The sequence below is a fragment of the Halichoerus grypus genome, chromosome 1 (genome assembly GCF_964656455.1).
Source record: "Halichoerus grypus chromosome 1, mHalGry1.hap1.1, whole genome shotgun sequence".
Taxonomy (NCBI): domain Eukaryota; kingdom Metazoa; phylum Chordata; class Mammalia; order Carnivora; family Phocidae; genus Halichoerus; species Halichoerus grypus.
Genome location: NC_135712.1, coordinates 164,398,287 through 164,417,857, shown reverse-complemented (window position 1 = coordinate 164,417,857; position 19,571 = coordinate 164,398,287). Strand labels below are relative to the sequence as shown.

The 19,571-nt window shown below is 46.2% G+C and overlaps 1 protein-coding gene across 1 annotated transcript in view; it reads left to right on the top strand.

The window, feature by feature from the left end:
- SYN2 (synapsin II) overlaps positions 1–19,177 on the top strand; it is a 192,614-nt gene extending 173,437 nt beyond the window's left edge. Inside the window, exons 11-13 of the mRNA XM_078074963.1 lie at positions 11,426–11,486; positions 15,531–15,750; positions 18,274–19,177. Coding sequence (XP_077931089.1) covers positions 11,426–11,486; positions 15,531–15,750; positions 18,274–18,409 — 417 coding nt within the window. The 3' untranslated portion in view covers positions 18,410–19,177. The remainder of the gene's footprint in view (positions 1–11,425; positions 11,487–15,530; positions 15,751–18,273) is intronic.
- Positions 19,178–19,571: the final 394 nt, after the last annotated feature.

Here is a 19,571-nt window from a genome sequence, read left to right as displayed (position 1 = left end):
GATGATATTTAGATCCCTTTCAATTCTAAGGTCACATGAAACCTGGAGTTTGCCCAATTGCAAAGTCTGAGAGTACAGTTGTCTACAATACTGCCCTCACTCCTGACACGAACAGAAAGTTCAGAGAGTTCCCAAGAATTCTCTGGAAGGACTCACATACTTTACTGCAAGCTGTTGTACTCACAGGTGCATTATAGGAAAGGATACAAATAAAAAATAAACCAAAAGAAGATGCACAGGGCAGAGTCTGGGAGTATTCCAAACATGAAGATTCCATTGTCCTAACCTCCCAGCATCCATATGTAACAGTACACATGGTGCCAATCAGGGAAGCTCATCTGAGATTCATTGTTCACAGTCATTGGCTTTCATGTCGTAGGCATGCTTGATTGATTGACCACCTGCTTGAAGTTGATCTCTAGCATCCCCATCCATGAAAGTCAGGTTAATACCATGTGGCCCCAGGGACCACTGTGAGTCACCTCATCAGCATATATTATCAAATGTGATCTGAGGGGCTCTCACCACAAATAAAAAGACACTCCTATTACTTAGGAAATTCCAAGAACTTAGACTTCTCTTCCAGGAGTGTGGGGACAAAGCCAGATTAATCTTTGGGCAAGACCAAATTCTTTACTATATACATGATTAAATTAAGTTAGCAAATGTCTCTCAAATACTTTTAGCCCTTTGTGCACAAGGGCTATGCTTTATTCAACTGTGTTTCCACTGACCAGCACAGGCCTAGCTCAACGTGTGTGCTTAAAATTAGTTAATAGACTTAGGGCTACAGAGATAAATGAGGTACAGTCCCTGTCCAAAAATTGTTTATATTCTAAATTGAAATCATGACTGAATTCACAAAGGTCATCACCATTTATCAGATGGTACTTTCTTGTATTCTCTGTTAATTTCCTCCTGAACCTTGTGCCTTGACCCCAGGCCACTCTAAAGACAGAAAATATACCGGAATCTGTCACATTTGGCAAAACGCTGCAACTTGGGCTTGAGGTCATGACTGTACTGGTCATATTTCCACCTCCCATTTCTCCCTGATGATAGCACATTTCCACTGGTTATGATTGAGGAGATATTTCAGTCATCCTGGCTCCAGGCCCGTGGAGCTGTCAGACCAGATTGCTTCCATATTCCCACTATTATATCTGCCAGTTTATCTGCATCTTTAGCCACATGAATCTCTTCTAAGGCCCACCCTCCACGGGTGATCTGGATCCCACCTCCTTTTTCCTCTCATGTTATCCCTCTCTTCTCTATCATCGATTTCTTCTTTTCTAGAAGATTATCACACCCACCCACAAACATCTCCCATTTAGAAAAATAAAATAAAAGCCAATCCCACCATCCCACTGAAATTGCTCTTGTCAAAGTGACTCCATGTCACCTAGTTCTCATCTTCCCATCTTCTTATCTTGCATGATTTCTCAGTAACCTTGATGCAGTTGACCATGCTCCCTCTTTCTTGAAACACTTCCCTTCCAGTGATCCTGTTCCTGCCTGATTTTCATTCCACCTCACTGGTTTCTCCTTCTCAACTCCTTTGCTGGCCCCTCCACTTCCACTAAATCTCTACATGTCAGTGCTTTAGAACTTGGTCTGTGTACTTTCCTTGGTGATCTCAGCTAACCCATATCTATCTCCTGCCCTGAACACTCCTTGAACTCCAGATTCATATTTCTAACTCTTGCTTGACATCTTTATTTGCATGTCTAAAGGCATCCTAAATATAACATGGCCAAAGCAGAACTCTTTTTTTTCCCTTAAATTTGTCCTCCCTTCAATTTTCCCCAAGCAATTCATGTAGGCCCCTACCTGCCTCTTTGCCTTCATACCATCCTAGCTCTTCCTCACTGGTAAGGGCCTTTGTATGAGCTGTGTCCTCTGTCTGAAACACTTTTCCCCTTGTTTTTGCATGGCTGACTCCTTCATGACAGTATAACTGACATTTCCTCAACAATCCAAAGTTTCCACCCAATCACTGGCTACCACCCCTGCTTCTTTAATTTTCTGCATAGCACTTGCTATCAGTTAAAATCATTCCTGTCTGTTTATTTCTTTGGCTCTTCCAGTAGAATGTAAGCATCTGAAGAGTAGGGGTCTCTTCACTGCTGTATCTCTAGGGTCTGCAGAGTAGCTAACACCTAGTAGCCATTGAATATATCATGGGTATACTAAGGAGGGTGCAGTCAGTGGTCAGTAGGAGAGTTAAACAAAAATAACAAAACTATGTCTGCCTACTTTTTATTATGATCATGTGATAGCAATTCTATGCAAATGACAGTGATTAAAATACTCCTCCTACCCAGACAAACCACTCCCTTCTCCTCCCCTAGATATGGCATTGCAGTACATACTTGTTGAGTGAGTTCCCAGGTGGAATAAGTGTCTTTAACAGCCTTTGCAGCATATTGGAGTTGGTGTCAGGATCCTATGAGCGATTTTGGTAATGTGCAAATGGAAGGGATACAAACCAAGGGATGTTACCTGGGTCCCAGCCAGAACTCTGCATGGTGCACTGAGCCTTTAGCTGCTGTCACTAAGTCACATTCCATTCCTCACAATTAAGCCCCTCTTGCTGGCCTCTTTCTTCTGTGGCTTTGGCAGCTCAGACTGAAAGAGCTTCTGGCCTGAGTCAGAAGCCCTAAGAGCTATTTCTTGCCCAGTATTCTAGGTCAAGACCAGGACCGACAATGACTATTTATTTATCTACCTTTCTCTTTCTCCCTCTCTATCTTTGTCTGCAGCTCCACCCTTAAAGCTTTCATTTCTTTGACTCTAGAAGAGCCCCTAAAGGAGGCTGAGGGGGATATTAGTAGAGGGCACGCCTTGCCTTGTTGTCAGCCAGCCCCTTAGCCTGAGATGGATTAATTATAGAAAACAAAAAGCAAAGGCATTGGAGTGGGCCCAGGCTAGCTGCTTGCCCAGTTCAAAGGGGTAGGGGTGGGGGTGTAAGAGGCACTGGCTATGTTGCTAAAAGTAGGGAGGTGAGTGGCAAAGCCTTATCTGGCTAATGACAAGTTCGTCTTAGCCTAGCTGGACTGCCAGCTGTGGAGCTGCCCTAAGGCAGCCTGGCCAGGGCAAGTGACTCCATCGGCTCTGAAGTGCTTCAGGGAGACTGTTCTCAAGGTGGCAGTGACACCTGGTGGCCAGTGATGGCCAAAGCCTCCGGGCTATATACGTTTGAAGCCTCCCCATAGGCCCTGCTCTCCCATCACCCACACACCCTGGGGTCTGTCTTCTGGGATCTGAGCTGGGCCTTATAACCCGGGGCTCTAGAGAGGTGTATGCTGCTCCTGAGACTCTTGGGAATCAGGGAGAGAACTTCAGGTAGACAAAGCTTTTAAGTCACGCCAATAGGGGTGGCATCCCGGTGCTCTCCTTTGTGTGGCTAATCTTTTTTCATTTCCCATTACACTGCTTCCACTTTTGTTATTTTCCTGTGAAGTCTTCCAAAGTCAAAGGACTGAATTGCTAATGCAGGGATTTCAGACACCAGAGAACTTTCTATTTGGCTTGTGGGTTATACCCATGAAGAGTGATTCTAAGACAGCCTTTGGAAGCATTAGTACACATGTGGTGTCCAGGAGGAAGATGAGCCTCTTCGCCTACCTTGAGCAGATCAGACCACACCTGCAATGTTGTTTCCAGTCTGAGGGTCACAGTATAACAAGGACAACTTCTAACTCTAATTGGAATGTGCTCCCAGGAAAGAACCAGGAGGTTGAGGCCTTTGGCAAATCTTTGAGTAAAAGTTAAAGGAGCTCCAGTTGAATAGCAATAGTCTCAAGAAGCCCATGACTTAGTACTTTCAGCTCTCTGGTAGCTGTCATGGGAGAGGACTGGTGCCAAAAGGCAAACCTGCTAGAAGACAGGAGTAAACTCTCTAACACTAGGAGAGGAAATGGCTACTCTGAGAAGTGGTGTGTGGCTGGCACATCATCGCTGATATTCATTCGGGGCAAGATGAGCCCCTTGTCAGAGATATGGTAAAAGGGTGGGCTGGGGGCTAGGGATGTTCAAGTAGGTAACTTAAAATCTCCTTCCAGATCTAAGATGCTGTGTGCTAGCCACAGACCTGGAAAGGGCAGTAATGAGACTTCAGAATTGAAGGACTGAGGTCCATAAACCTGTAGCCTCTGGCCTCTGGTGGGACATTCTGCCAGTCCTTTTTACTGGTTTTCTGGGCTAAAGAGATACTCAAAATATTTCCAGACAGGTCTTTCCAGCTACAGAGGCTTGAAAAGACGACGTCTCTTGAGTACAGGACACCAAGACTGAGAAGGGGTTTCACTGGGGTCTAAAGTGCCATGCAGTTAGGGAAGGGACACAGCTCAGATCCCAAACATGGGACTAAGAAGGACTTACATAGCTTAGAAGAAGTAAATTTAGGACAAATGAAAGGCCTTCCTGCTTCCCACAGCAGGACTGGCTTTAGGGAATTTGTTCCCCAGTGAGTGTAAGCTGAAAATGTGAGGAGATTTGAGGCAGGTTCAGATAAAGTCACTAGTGACCAGATCCCTTAGCAGACTATTAAGGGAAACTGACTATTTTGGGGATGTCTTAACTTTTAAGGGACATCTTTAATCACTTGAAGCTGACATTCTGACCTCGGGTGACCTGGCCCTTAGTGCCCCCATAGGTCTCATGGACTGCCCCCATGGGACACTTCTTATGTCCTTAGGAAATCACTGATTATGGGAGGGCCCCAATCCAGGAGATGAGCTCTGCCCTCAGTGTAGCAATTTTCCTCATGAAAGGAGGAGGAGGAGGAGGAGCTCATCCTTGGGAACCTTTCATAACCTTTCAGAGGAAGAAAGGTGGGCACTGGTAACTGCTGGAGTGATCTCAGAAAAATCCCAAGGTGCCAGAAAACATGCTGTCCCCTTTGCTCTGACTGAACCTACAACCTCCCGACCACATTCCTTCCTGCTGCCTCATTCCCCCTGGGGTCCTAGACCGGGGGAGCGGAGCCTGGGGGAGCTGATCAGAATAGCTCTGTGGCGTGTCCGGCGAGGAGCTTGGCCTGGCCTCTTTCCTGGGGCCAGACCCTGAGACCCTTTCCCAATTTCCTGTCTCAGATATGCTGAGCAAGCACAGGCCTTCCTCCTTAGTGGGGGCAGCTGGACTCAGGCCAACAACTCTCAAAAGTTGAGTCACTCAGTGTCTTTCCTTCCTCAGCTTTCCATCCTGCTGGGACCTCAGATAGGAGCTCCTGTCTCCCAGCTTGTCTGCTGAAAGCCACAGGATAGCAAATTAAAGGTGCCTTTGACAAAGCCCCATAAACCCTCATCCATGGGCTTGGTTTCTCTCCTAGACAAGTGATTTCCTGTCCATTCACCCCAAGAGCTAGTATTTATTGTTCTGAAATGACTCTTCCGCATCTTCAGGAACCTCATTGGAACAAGTCAGTGATATACAGAGGGCATGATATAACCTAGCTCAGAATCCCCTACATACTGAGCTACTATGCACCAGGTGACAGGAAGCCACCCAACAATACTTTCTCCATCAACGCATTACATTCTAGAGCTTCGTTAGAGCTGCATTCCTTTGGATTGATATTTATTATTATCTAAATTATAGTAATGATGCTCACTTATATCATTGCTTTGCCTAGCACTGTACAGTTTACAAAGCACAGACATTACTTTGAGTCTCACCATCCTTACGTGAGATGGTTTGAGCTGCTATATCTATCTCCATTTCATACATCAGCAAAGAGAATACAAATGACTTGTCCAAAGTCATACAGTTTATAAGCAGGAGAGCTGAACCTTCTGGTCCCCAGTTTAGGGAGTAGTCTACAATGCTATGCTCTATGCGTTCTTCATGAAGGTAAAAATGGAGAGAGCTGGGCCTTTGTGACCTTGTGTAAGGGAAACCCTTGCTTTCTTTCTCCTGATAACCAGGTGCTAAACATGTCAACATAGAGGGGTTTCTGAGCTACACCTGCCTTTCCTGCCTCCCTGACTTCTCAGATTGCTAAAACTCAGTGGGTTCAGCAAAGTGGGATACCAGCCCAACCGGCTTTGATGGAAAGCAGTAGCACACTCTACTTGCCAAGCCCCTAAAAGCCTGTGCCTGCAGACACCTCTTCTCAGGCTCAACAGCCCTGGGGTCTTGCTGGGCTCAAGACTCTGCAGCTAAGAAGGGCTTGTATCCTATCTCAGACACCTAAAGAACTGAAAAATGCATGAAAGAATTAATGGAAACCCAGAACCAGAGAGCCTGAAGAAGTCATCTGCCTGCAACTTCGCGACCTCCTCCATAGCATCTCTGACCAGAGTTTGTCCTGGCCCTGCTTAAATACCTCGAAGGCCAGGAGGCCAGGAGGCTCACTACTACCAAGTCAGTCCTTGACCTTGATCAGATTTACATTTGACTGACTTTGATCTTCTACTCACTTAATCCTCCCAATTGGTCTGCTTGAGGAACTGAGACTCATAAATTAAGTAACTTTCCCGAAGTCACATGAGGAAAGATGTCATTCCCATCCTTCTCACCATCCTATCTGCTCCAGATACCCACTTTTTCCCCATGTACCTATTTTAATTCCACTGGTGTCCCCCTTAAAGAAACACCCAGAACTAGTTCCAGTGCTCTCTTATCAGCTTATCAGCTGAAAGAACAAAGAACCGGTGCCCTCCCTTCCTTGAGACACTGAAGCCCCTCTCGTTGTATCAGATTTTTGGCAGCAGTATTATAAATAGAGACCCTCTGAGGTCATTGTCATTCTATAAAGCCACAGTTGTTTTTTTTCCCCCTTATGCTGCTGTAAAGGCCATTTATTCCCCTTTTTTTGAGTGCAGCTGAGCACAAGCATTGGACTACATATTCTTACCTGTTTGAGTCAACTCAACTTCCTGAGGAAAATTGCAGCTAGTCTGGCCATGGGCTCCTGCTGCGGGCTGGCTATAGGCCAGACTTTGGCAGTGACGCCAGAGTGGCCAGACTTCTGTGGAATTCAGCATCTCAGGCGGTTCTTGGTGACTGGAGACAGATCCCATGGTAGCCAAACCCCACGGGAATAGCCCTCAGCCTCAACAGATGGATGGCTTGTGGGTGGAGCTAGAGAGTCTCAGCCTAGCAACGGAGAGTCCTAGGGGACTCTTCCCCTACCCCTCATAGTCCCTGGGAAGTCTTCAGTCCACAACCGCTGTGGAGCCAGGAAAGGGTGAAGCTCCCTAGGCGCCAGACAAGGGTGGCCAAGGCATATTCCCAGGCTCCAGCTCAAAGGACTGCCTCTGGGAGCTCTTCCTCTGAAGCTTTTGGAAGGGAAATTTTGGGCTCAGTTCATCCATGTCTTATTTATATATTTCTGAGGCTGAGGAGATCCAGAGCCAGCCTTCATTTGTATGATTACCCCTGTCTGCTCATCCAATGAGTATCTGGAGTTCTACCATTCAAGCTTAATCTATGGGATTTTAAAGGGTCCTCCCCCCCCCCCCACCAGAATCATAAATTGTCAGGATAGAAGGAACCATAGTGTTCACCTAATCTATCTCATATTTAGTGAAGGAATATTCTCTACAATATCTTTGTTCTAATTCTCTAGCCTCTGCATGAACATACCCACCTCCCAAGATAGCCTCTTCCACTGATTTTACTATAGAAAGTTCTTCCCATAACTAAAATTCTACCTTTCTGGAGCTTTTGCCCATTGGCCCTGGTTCTGCTCTCTTGTTATATGGTCTTCCATAACCCTATCTAAAAATAACAATTCTCTTGGAGGAGAACATCTTAAGCTGTTCCTGACCAATGTCTGAGGTGATTGGCAGCCATCAGTGGTATGGGGTGAGGCCCCAGGAAAGGAGACTGGCAAGAGCCAGTCTAATGATTCCACAAACTATATGAACTTTACTGTCTTTCATCTGAGTATCCTTCTCAGGCAATAAGAAACCATAACACTGGTAGCTTGTCAGGGAGACCAGAGGAGGCTTTACTATCACAACTAAATAAAGTTCTCTGAAGCCTAGGAATAGAGCATTGCAGGGGGTATTCCATCATGGGAATAAGACTTGGGTAACAACAGAGTTTCAGAGGAAATTCCTCATCAATATCACTATCATCTGTTGCATTTTACTTAGCACCTACTGGGGCCAGATGCTTATAGATATCTAGATTAGACGAATAGATAGATGATAGATGATAGATAGATAGATAGATAGATAGATAGATAGATAGATAGATGATAGATAGATAATCTCACTTAACATCACAGAAACCTTGTGAAAAGAGGTGGGTTCAGAGGGGTGAAATAACTTGCCCAAGGTCACAAAGCTAGTAAATGGCAGATCTGGATTGAATCCAAGGTCTTCCCAGCCCAAAGGCCCAAATTCCTCAGTCACTCTGCTGCCCAATCTTAAAGACTTGCTGCTGGACACCTAGGCAGCAATGTATGTGTATGTGTGTTGGGGATGAGGTTGATGTCCATGCCCAGTCTTAGCATGTCAGAAGCCCAGGTAGAAAGGCCACCCTGTTACCTGTGCACCCATTATCAAACACTATATTCTGGCCCCAGACTTCACTAGTTGGCAGCCAGGCCAAGAGAAAGAAGAGATCACTGTGGGAAAGAACTCTGGGGCCTAAAGTGCCCCTGGGTTAGGCAGTCTTGATGGAAGCAATTTCTGCTTCTTTGAGGCTTGTTTTAACTTTACCTTCTGCATCTGATAAACATGCACATAGAGCAGGTCTCAAATTTAATTCCTTAACCTGAGCATTTTCAGAGCTGCTCCCTGGAGTTGATACCAAATACAGTATGGTATCATATTACATATACAAAACTTCTATGATTTAACATTTCTCTCCTAAAGACTTATACTCTAGTCCTTTTTGGATTTTCACCATTATTGTACTACATGTTCATTTATTTAACAAGCATTTATTAAGGACCTCTTATATACTCAGGCCTGTGCTTGATGGTGTTGGTAAAATGTCGATAGTCTTGAATTTTCCAAAATATTCCTAATTCCAACTGTTTTAACTTTAAATAAATAGTTCCTGTACAGGCCATATACCCCCATTTTTCTTTGAGAACAAGGGGCATTGCATTTGTCAGGAATTAGGGGAAGATGAAGACACATAGTCTGTGCCCTGAAGGATCTGTCAGTCTTGTTGGGAGCATCATCCCAGTCTTTAGGATCGTAACACAGCACTACGAAGACCCTCTTCAGTAGTATGAGTCTTCTAAGTGCTGTTTCAGGATCTCAGAGAAGAGATCACAGTCAAAAGGGGCAGTCAGAAGGGAATATTTCATGGATGAGGTAGAAAGTGACTTAGACGTCTAGGATGTATTGGATGGGATTGGTAAAACAGGTGGAAAGGTATTCCTGGAGGGTAACATGATGTGGCCTAGCCTTGAGAATAAAGAGTGAGGGGTTGTGCCTGGAGGGAGCAGGTGCGTTTAGGACACGAGGGAGAGAAAAGGCTAGGAAGGTCATTTCCAACCATGCTGAAGCAAGTTTTAGATGTCAGCCTGAGGGCTATGGTTGTCATCCTGTTGGCAATGGGGAGAAAATGTGAGCATCCGGTTGCCTAGCCTCACAGCCCTGCTGCATCAGCCTCTACTGTGTAACTCTGGGCAAATCACCTGACTTAGTTGGGCCTCAGTTTCTTTGTCTAAAGATTAGGGGTGTTGATAATAATAGCATCTACCTCATAGAGGTCCTTTGAGGTTTGTGATACTTTATCAAAATGTCCATCATGTTACCTGTCACATATGTAGTGTTAGCTATAAGTTTTTAGAGCAGTAAAGTGACACAATTAGGGAAGGAGTGTAGGAGGACACTAGGTAGACACAGAGAGGATAGATTAGAGAGAGAGGAGACTAAAGCATGAGGAAACTATTCTGGTAATGGTATAGTAGTAATAGTAGTAGTAGTAATCTAGTAGTCTAAGCAAGATATAGTACAGGCTTGACCAGCAATGGTCAGGAGAAGGTGGTGAATCTTAGATGTTGAGAGGGAAAAACTGACGGGTCTTGCTGCTGACTGGATGGTGTGGTCTCTAGCTGGTGTGTTGAGTGTGAGTATTTCAGTGTCAGAGCTCAGACCAAGCACCATAACATTGCTTGGAAGAAGGAGAGGGGAAGTATTGGTGTGCTTGCTGTGATCTGTGAGATAGAACAGCACCCTCTGATGTGGTGGCACTAAGGACATTTCAAAGGTCCCCTGCCTCCTACTGCCCTAATTCCTTTTAGTAGGATAGGTTTAGGCAATATTGTTAAAGATCATGACATTGGAGAGGGTAACACTTCAGCTCTCTTTGAGTGGAGCTGAAAAAAGGCCTTCGAAGGCAGGAGAGGAGACTGATGGTGAGAATGGAAGGGCCGTAGGAAATGGGGAACAGGAGAAACAGTTTTCATGTGGGAGTAGGGCTGAGGGGCACGTCACGAGGGAGAGAAGCACTGAAAGAGGAAGTGGGAGAATGCTAAAGACATGCTCAGCCCATTTCACAGCCTTGCCCCTGCAACTCCCTCTGTGACATCAGCATTGGCACCCTTGGCAACTCTTAGGCTTTATAGAGCATTTCCCTTATACTGAATTTAAGCTCCAAATGCTCACTGCCTTTAATTCCAATGTTAGACAAACTGAAGTCACATGCATCTTCGATCCTATCAGGGCATAATCAGAATTATAGCTGGGAGGAGAAGAAGCATGGGAGTGGAGCCATGTTGTTGAATAAAATGTAATTATGCTATTTGAGAAGAAAAAACAGCTTGGCCTTGAGTACTTTTACAAGCATTAACATCTTACTCTTTCCGTCTGGGTAAGGGGGGTTTGGGGGAAACAGATGACTGCCCCCTCCTTCAAGTCCTTCTCTGTGGGAGTTCCAGCATAGCCCAAAGAGTGGATCTGACTCCAGAGCCAGCCCCAGAGCTGATCCAACCCCAGAATTAACTCTGCAAGAGAAGTGAGGCAAGTCTGGGCTCATCACCTGGTCCAGCCCCTGGTCTCGGGGCCCCTGGAGTCCCCTAAAGCCCAATCCACTCTCTGGAGTTTGGTGTTGATCCTCCCTTTCCTTCAGGAAGCCAGGCCTGTGAGTACAACGAGGAACTGGACAGCAGGTAGCCACCAGAGAAGAAACCAGGTGCTGTTTCTTGAAGGTTGAAGACTCAAAGCTTCTAGACAGAATAAGCTAAGAGGGAGGGAAATGAAAAGAGAGGTTAGGGGATCTCAGACACTGCCTGTCAGGGTGGGACTAAGCCCCAGACTGCCTAGACCTGTGCCCCAGCAACACCCCAGAGGTTGAGAACCCCTTTGAGGTGTTTCTGGAACAGCAGAAGCCTCTAGGCCAGATCCCATGGTCCTCATCAGATCCCACTGCACTCATGCCACAGAGCCACAGGGTTTCTCTTTGGAATCTGTTCAGAGTTTTGTTTTTATCTCTTTTGCATTTTGTCTTCCAGAGTGGAACACTTAAGGATCCGGACTCGAGCAAGACCCCACCTCAGCGGCCAGCCCCCCAAGGTTGTTTACAGTATATTCTCGACTGTAATGGCATTGCAGTAGGGCCAAAACAAGTCCAAGCTTCTTAAAGTGATTGGTAGTTCATTTTTCAAAGCAGAAATTTTAAGCCAAAAACAAACAAGGGAAGAAAGGAAAGTGGGGAGGGGAGCAACAGACCCTCCCATTGGTGCCGTTTCTGCGTTCTTTCAATGCTGACTGGACTGTGTTTTCCTATGCAGTGTCAGCTCCTCTGTCTGGTTGTTTACCTGTTCCTGTTCGTGCTTGTAATGCTCACTTATGTTTCTCTGTATAATTGTGTTTCCAGGGCTGTTTGTCAACAGTGTACAAAAGAATTGTGCCTCTCCCAAGTCCAGTGTGACTCTATCTTCTGGGTGGTTTGATAGTATTTTTTAAAAGCATTACATAATGTGGGGTGAAATAGGACTGGGGGGACAGACAGGGGAGAAACAAAGACCACAAAATTAAAACCCAACTCCTCTCCTTCTCCTCCCCCCAGGCTTAGATTAAAGCGCCCCCCACCCCCTGCTTACCTCCATGAGTGTGCTTGGGATCTTCAATGAAGTGTGCTTTTTGCTTCCTTTCTGCATGACTAGGGTAAATAGATAGAAGTTTAAGAGATTTTCAAGGTCTAATTTCCATAGCTTCATCCGTTGAATCTGAAGGTATCCACCTTTTTCTCCATTTGCTAAAATTTGGTGCAGTTTGAGTTTATGTGAATAGGCTGGCTGTGCCTGTAGAGCTCTTGTGTTTTTAGTGATGACATGAAATACAAAGAACAAGCTATTTCCGGGAATGTGTTCTGTATTTTACATCCCAGTGTACCTTCTTTTTTATTATTAACTAATTAGCTATGAGATTAGACAAAAAAAAAAAAAAAAAATGGGGCCGCTGATGTGCAATATCAAAGTGAACTTGTGAGTATTTTCTGTGCGTTGATCTCAGTCCCCCTAAGTTGTTTCTTCTTTGTTGCTGTTTCTGAATTGGCCATATTATGCGCTTCTGTGGAACTGAGGCTGCTTTGTATTCCCCAAAGCCTGACCTATATACGGAGATGATACTTTAGCAATTGTGGACATAGGATGCAGGAAACTACTGAAAGTCTGAGAAGGAGTCGACCATTCTGCTCTTGGCCTCTCCCTAGGCAATCATGAGACCAAATCAGAAGTGTCCCATTTCACAGAGGGGGTACACTGCCTACAGAACTCTGAGGTAGACTCCTGCTTTCATTTTCAGCTGTAACAAGAGCCCTCCAGAGACCAGAGAATGAGGAGTGTTATCTTCCCTGGGAAGAACTGTCTCTGATTTTAGCTTGTGTGTGTTTGGGGCAAAGGCTCCACAGCCATGGCTCTGGAAGAAACCTCACCAGTTTGTCCTCTTTCCTCTGACACGCCGTTCCTGGGCAGTGATGAGGCAGTTAATTAAAGCAGGCCTCGGCTTCAGCGCCTCATCTTGCCATCTCCTAGCCAGGTTCGGATGGGCACTGAGTGGTCTTCTCTAGCACTGTGGTCCGTGGGAGTTCATGCCAGCAGTTTGCATTTTAAAGAAGTGCTTCTAGCTCTACTGTTACATTCCTCTCACTTCCATACTGATATGTTACCGTTCTGGATTCCAGGTCTGAGGAATAGTGTTGATAGTATGATGTATGTGTCAAGGGCACGTGCCCTAGTTTCTCCTTTGGTTGCTGGCAAATTCTGAGGCTACAGGGAAATGCACTGAGTGTGAGTGTTCTCATCTGTGATCCCTCCCTTAGACGGTGATGCTGGTCAATCTGTTGTAAATATATACATATATGCATTTATGGACTTCCAGGTGGGTTGCATAAGAATCAGGTCCTTAAATACCTCCCAATCTGATGAAATGGTAGAAAGGAATAAAGCAACATTTCCCAGAATGGAGGAATACATTTTTATTTTTATTTTTACTTTTGTCCAAGTGGTGAGCTGATGGTGGTGTTGCTTCTCTGCATGTTATCAGTGTGAACATCCAGGTGCTTTTCATGTGACATTTGTGAGCCACAAATACAAAGTTGCCATTTGAATTCAGTCAGGCTCCAGGGTGGTGTTAGCCAAAGTTTCTCAGGTGGGGGAGAAACTGATTAGGGCTCCTACTGCCAAATGCAAGCAGGGAGTGTAACCTGACTATCATGTGCCCTCAGGCAGCATGCTAAGGGACAACTCTGTGGCCTGGGGGACATCCATGTCACAGTATAGGATTGCTGTTCAGGTGTTTTGTACCCATTTCTTTTCTGATGTTGTCCCCTTTTTTTGTACCGATCCAGCTGGGAGAACCTCAGCCAATGCTGGAAGTGTGATTTAAGTACCTCTCTTTTGTGACTCTCTTGTACAGCTTAATGTGCAATAAAGGAAAAGTTATATCTGTCTTCAGTGTTAAGTTGTAAAGTTTCTGGCTATTCAAGCATCTCTGTACAAGCGGGAAAGGTTCCTGGTATAAGAGGCTGAGCCATCAACCTGCTGTACTTGACAAGAAAAGGCTGATACAGATGAAGCCAAATTTTGGAAGAGGCAAAAACTGGCTAACGTGAAATATCCTGATCTGTCGTCTTCATCTTCACTGGTTATCTGATTTGAACTTGGAACTTCAAGTTTTCAATCCAAAATTCCATTTGTGTATTTATTTATGTAAAACTAACTCCGGTATTCATTGGTAATTGATACGGTGGAGTCCATGCCATGTAGTAGGGAGATGGGCTGATAATCATGGGTGCACAGTGGTGTAGATGGATAATTCTGCCTCTCCAGAGGGTATAAGTATTCTGGTGTTTCTAGGATCCTAAGTTACAACACAACTCTTAGCTGCTCTTGAGTTTCTATAAGCCTACTCCTTCCAGCCAGCCCATGAATGTGGATGCTGGGAGTGAGACTTGAGAAACTGGATCTTTCAGGCCAATTATGCATCATCCCAACAGTCAGTATGCACTGATGAGGACATCTATTAAGTCAAAAGATGACTAAGGAACCCCCGACCCTTAGCAAAATCTGAGCAATCAGGTATCACACTTACTGCCTGACAACCCCCAGAGGAAGGATGGCCTTTTCCCCCTCCAGGCCACCAGATGGTTTTCTGTCTCATGCTGAGAGAATGGTATCCTGGTCCTTTTGGGGGTGGGGGTGGAGGTGGGAGGCTGCTTCTTTGTGGGATGGTGCCCACATCCCCAGGGGAGAATAGGGCTTGGATTTCTGGAAAATTTCACCACACACACTGGGGAGGGAGTGGAGACCCCTGAGGATGGTACTAAGAGGCAAAAGAGCACATGGAAACAGAAGATTCCCCCTAGTCATCTGCTTGAGTTAATGTTAAAATGAAGCTCTGGTGGGGCGGGGCATGGCAATCAGACACGTGCAGGTCAGGAGCTGGACAAGGCCCAGTTCTGTAAAAACAATGCAAATCTGTGATCATTAATGACTATAAAGCACACAATACTTTTTGAAGAACTTTCTTGTCCATTAACATCTTTGAAACACTACCTTCTTGAAAGACAACTAAGACTAGGGATTACTTTTTCATAGTTTTATGGTTGTAAACACCAAGGCCCGGAGAACTTTGCAGACTTGCTCAGGGAGTCACTGATAGACTGTGTCTTGACTTTCTGATTCCCAGACCTATGCTCTGTACTGCCTTGTACTGCATCTACAGTGTGGAACTTGAGACCTCCTAGTAAACCGTGGGGCACGTTGCCCTCTACCTGAGGAACCGCTGGGGAAGAGGGGTGGGGTCCCTCTGGTCTGGGGGGCCTTCTGTAAAAGAGCTTGCTTCTGATCAGGGCCCCTCATCCCATGCTTTCTTCCTTGTCCTCCTGACACGTGCTGTGCCTGAGGGGCTGTGTCTCTGAGGAGGTGCAAGTAGCGGCAGATGTATGAGGGAAACCAGGGGCTGGCTCTGGAGCCCGACAGAGCCTCGGGTGGCTTCTTGTAATAGAGCTTATCCTTTTGGTGATTAACTAACCTCATCCTTTAAGATGTAGATTCTAATAAGAAAACCCTTTGATACGGTTAAATTATGAAGTTTTTCTTGTACTGAACCTAGGGGGCCCTGGGCAACCCCAAGGAATGCAACCCCCAGGCAAGGTGATGCCTCCACGCCGGCCTCCCCCTGGACCATCACTGCCACCTTCCTCCTCTTCCTCCTCCTCCTCTTCTTCCTCCACCACCCACGGAGATGCACCCTCCAGCAGCAGCTCCCTGGCAGAGGCCCAGCCACCCCCGGCTGCTCCACCACAGAAGCCCCAGCCTCACCCACAGCTCAAGTAAGAGACAACTCAGCAGCTCCTTCCCCTCCCCTCTTCCTGCCCCTCCTCACAGGCCGTAGGCTCCAGAGCTGCTAGAAAGCACCTTCAATCAGGCTTTCTTCTGTAGATATTTTTGTGGGACTTTTTTGGGGCTTTGGTTTTGGGTTATTTATTTATTTATTTGCTTATTTTTGGTTGGGGGCATGGTTGGGGGTTGATTGGGGAGGGTAGAAAAGAAGGAAGTGAAAGTCTAAGGTCTAGCTAGAAGCTCAAACCCTCCCCTTTCTTCCTGGGGAATGCCAATAAGGCAGAGTCACTGCCCCTTTCCTATTCTTATATTAGCTTAGGGTTTTGTTTTTTTTTTAATCCTGTCTCCCACTCTTTTTTCCATTCCTTTTCTCTGTGTGTGTATGTGTATTTCTCCCTCTCAAAATTTAAAAAAAAAAAAAAAAATCCTCTTTCCTGCCTCTGACTCACAGTTAGGGTGTGCAATCAGCAAGGCTGCCCAGAAGGAAAAGGGGGAAGTAGTTAAATCCATTTCAACTTTTTACCTTCAGCTTTGTCAGAAGGAGGTCGGTTTCTGGTGTGGTCAACAGAGGAGGGTCCAGATAGATACCCTGAGGAACTCCATCTTCTTGGGCTTCCTCACTCCCTAGAAGCCCCCATCACACTGTCCTGCTTCAGAGGAAGAACTGAGGGCCCCTGGAAAACAGTAAAGCTGTACTTGGGATGCACCTGGGTGTGGATGGTGGTCAGTTCTACCCTCTTCTCTAGAACTAGAGATGCCTCTTTGCACCGTCCCCAAACAGACCTCTGTCATCACTGTCAGCAGAAACAGCTGTAGCCTTGCAGGGATGGGAGGGACCCATCAGTGCTTTCAGAGTGAGGTGATGGGAATCTTCAGGGAGGGAGAAAAGGAGGCCACTTAGACATGGTCTAGTCATTGCATAGATGAGTAAACTGCTCAGAGAGATTTGATTAATTGTCTTTCTCAAAACTACTCTGCTAGTTAGTGGCAGAGCCAGGATTCAGGCTCAGGTAGTCCAGATGACCACTTTCTCTGGGTCTTCCAGCCCTCGGGACTGGAGGGGCATCACCCACTCCTGCTCCCCCGCTCTGGCCAGTGGCACATTTCACATCTCACCTGACCCATAACTTCCCCTCAATCCAATTGTTTTCTGCATGCTGACTCTCCTGCCTTCTCATTAGCCACCTCTGGCCCCAGTCTGAGAGCAGATCTTTGGGTGGCCATTGCCTTTGGGCTGAAGTTGTTGAATAGAGCCATCATCTGACAACAAGCAGGAGGCTTATACCCAGTGCCCCTGGCTGTGCATGCAGAGGGGGCCCTCCCTCCCAAAGGCCAGCATGTTGGGGCCCATCGCCAACCCTAATGGAAGGCAGGGCATCTGTTCAAAGTCATCACTGCAGGAGATAAACTGCTCACACTCCTGTAGAATGGAGTTTTGGGGGCTGCACCCTGAATGTAAGGAAGGGCTGGGAGCCCTAAGGCATCAGGAGAAAAGTTCTACAGCCAGAAACCATCAGGAAAGAGACACAGTGAAAGTCAAGGAGATATGGCAGACCACTGGATACGCCAGACCTCATATTCTCTTCTCAAGGGCTGGGCTTGGCCTCCTCTTGACCTTCTTGCCTTCACAGTTTTTCTCTCTGAATCCCTAGTCTCTCAGGGGAAAAACTGGTTCCTAGAATGTATGTGATTTGGGTTTTTAATTAGAAAACTGCCTAATGTCCTTGTGTGCACCAGATATGTATCTCTTCTGCCCCTGGATATCCTGAACTGCATAAACCTCATATTAGGACTCCTCTGAGGTAGGCTACAAAGAATGGTCATGTCCATTTTAAGAGCAGGTAACTTGAGGCCTTGGTTTATTCCAAGTTTTTTTGGAATCAGAGAAAAAAAGCCTAGTATAAAGACCTGAAAAGGCCTGGAGGGCATTTTACCAAACACCTGCACATCACAAATGAGAAACCAAGTCCCAGAGAAGCACAAGAATGAGTGAAGGGCAGATCCAAGACTTTGACCCAGGTCTTCTGAGGCTGGCTTTACCACTTGACAGTTGATGGAAAAGAGAGTGCAAAGAGTCTATGGTCCCCTGGTTGCTATATTTCATCAGAAGGGAAGGGTGTGAGATTCTTAGATTAGTACTTACCAAGTTGGGACCTCTGAAATGTAGCCTGTGGGCCCTTTAGCATTAAGTATAAGAAACAGCCTTTGAGTCACTCCTCCCTCTTTCCCTTTTCTCTTTTTTCCCCCTTCTCCTCTTTTCCTTCTCTTTTCTCCCTTCTCCCTCTCTCCCACACTGCCCCCATCCTTTCCTGTTTTAGCAGCATTGAAGGTGAGGATAATAGCACAGGGGCCTCCCTGGGTCCTGGCAGTACTCCACTGCTGGCTTTCTCCTCCATGACCCTGGTCTCCCTGGGGTGGGAGTGGGGGTTTGGTTGTGTATCCTCATGTCACCGTCTTTCCCTGCCTCACTGGGAACACCCCCTCTCACGTTCTCTCTGGTTTTTATCTTCAAGCAAGTCGCAGTCCCTGACAAATGCCTTCAGCTTCTCTGAGTCCTCCTTCTTCCAGTCTTCAGCCAATGAGGATGAAGCCAAAGCGGAGACCATCCGGAGCTTGAGGAAGTCCTTTGCCAGCCTCTTTTCAGATTAGCTCTCCAGATACACGGGGGCACCTAGCCCAACCGGGAAAGGCATCTGAGACATTTGCCAATAGTCAGCCACGCTTGGTGATGTCCCATGACCTTGACGTGTGTGGTCCCTTCCTCTGCTCCGTTGTGCTAAGTGATATTGTGCAGCTCAGAAAAGACCATGTGAAAGTCTCAGGGCAGGCGCCTAACCAGCAAGGGGCACCTGACAGAGAGAATAGAGCTGCTTTCCCGTAGTCCTGAAAGTTTTCTCTGAGGTCATTGTTTGCTGTGAGTGTAGTGGCCTTATTGTGACAGTGTCCTCATGTCTTATTCTTCTTCACGAAACCAGGATTCCCTTCACTGAGGACTCTTGGTAGCTTAACCTAGCTCAGAAGCAGTGCTAAGCATGCCTCCGCTTTAGTCAGTGCTGCCTGTTTGGGGAGCACATACTTACCCAAAAATGCTCTTGGCTCTAAGTGTTAGGAACCTACCCACACTTGGATCCCTTGTCATACCTGTTTACCTGTTTAAAACACACCTGCCCAACACAAGAGATTCCTCAACTGCTATCATGGTAAAGTACCTTTAGTCTGTTGATACTGGAGAGAACAAGGATCTGCAGTACCCCCCACCCCACCTTTTCTCTCCTCCGGAGAGCAGTTCTTATGTGCGTGCTGCAGTGATCTCGAGCTCCGAAGCTGCACTGTAGGGAATGCATGCCACTGTAACAGCAGTATACCAAGTTTTGTGTTCATCTCCAAATAAATGTTAAGACCTTTGGTGTAATAAAAGCAGCAGCATTAACCAGCATTTGATTCAGCCATGAGGTCTCCCCTAGGCCACCCTTTTGGCTGAGAGAGTATATGTGAGGCATATGTATGTGCTTGCAAGTGTAGGGAAGGGAAATGTCTAGGAGAATGAAGCTGTTTGTGCCAGTATGTTTGTGAATGTATTTATGTGTGAGTGGCTATTTGCAAGTGGTTGAGAGTATGGCTATCCTTTAGATGTCACTTTATGCTGGGCCTCCTGACATCTGGTGAATGTCCCTGCAAGACAACTGAAGTTCCTTTGGTTACTAGCATTTCTACCAATTTTACTGAATTTGTAGCCTTTCTAGTAAGCACAGCACCCTTGTTCCTGTGGCAGCCAAGTTAGACCTACTTGTCTGGTCCATCAAGCTCCTCA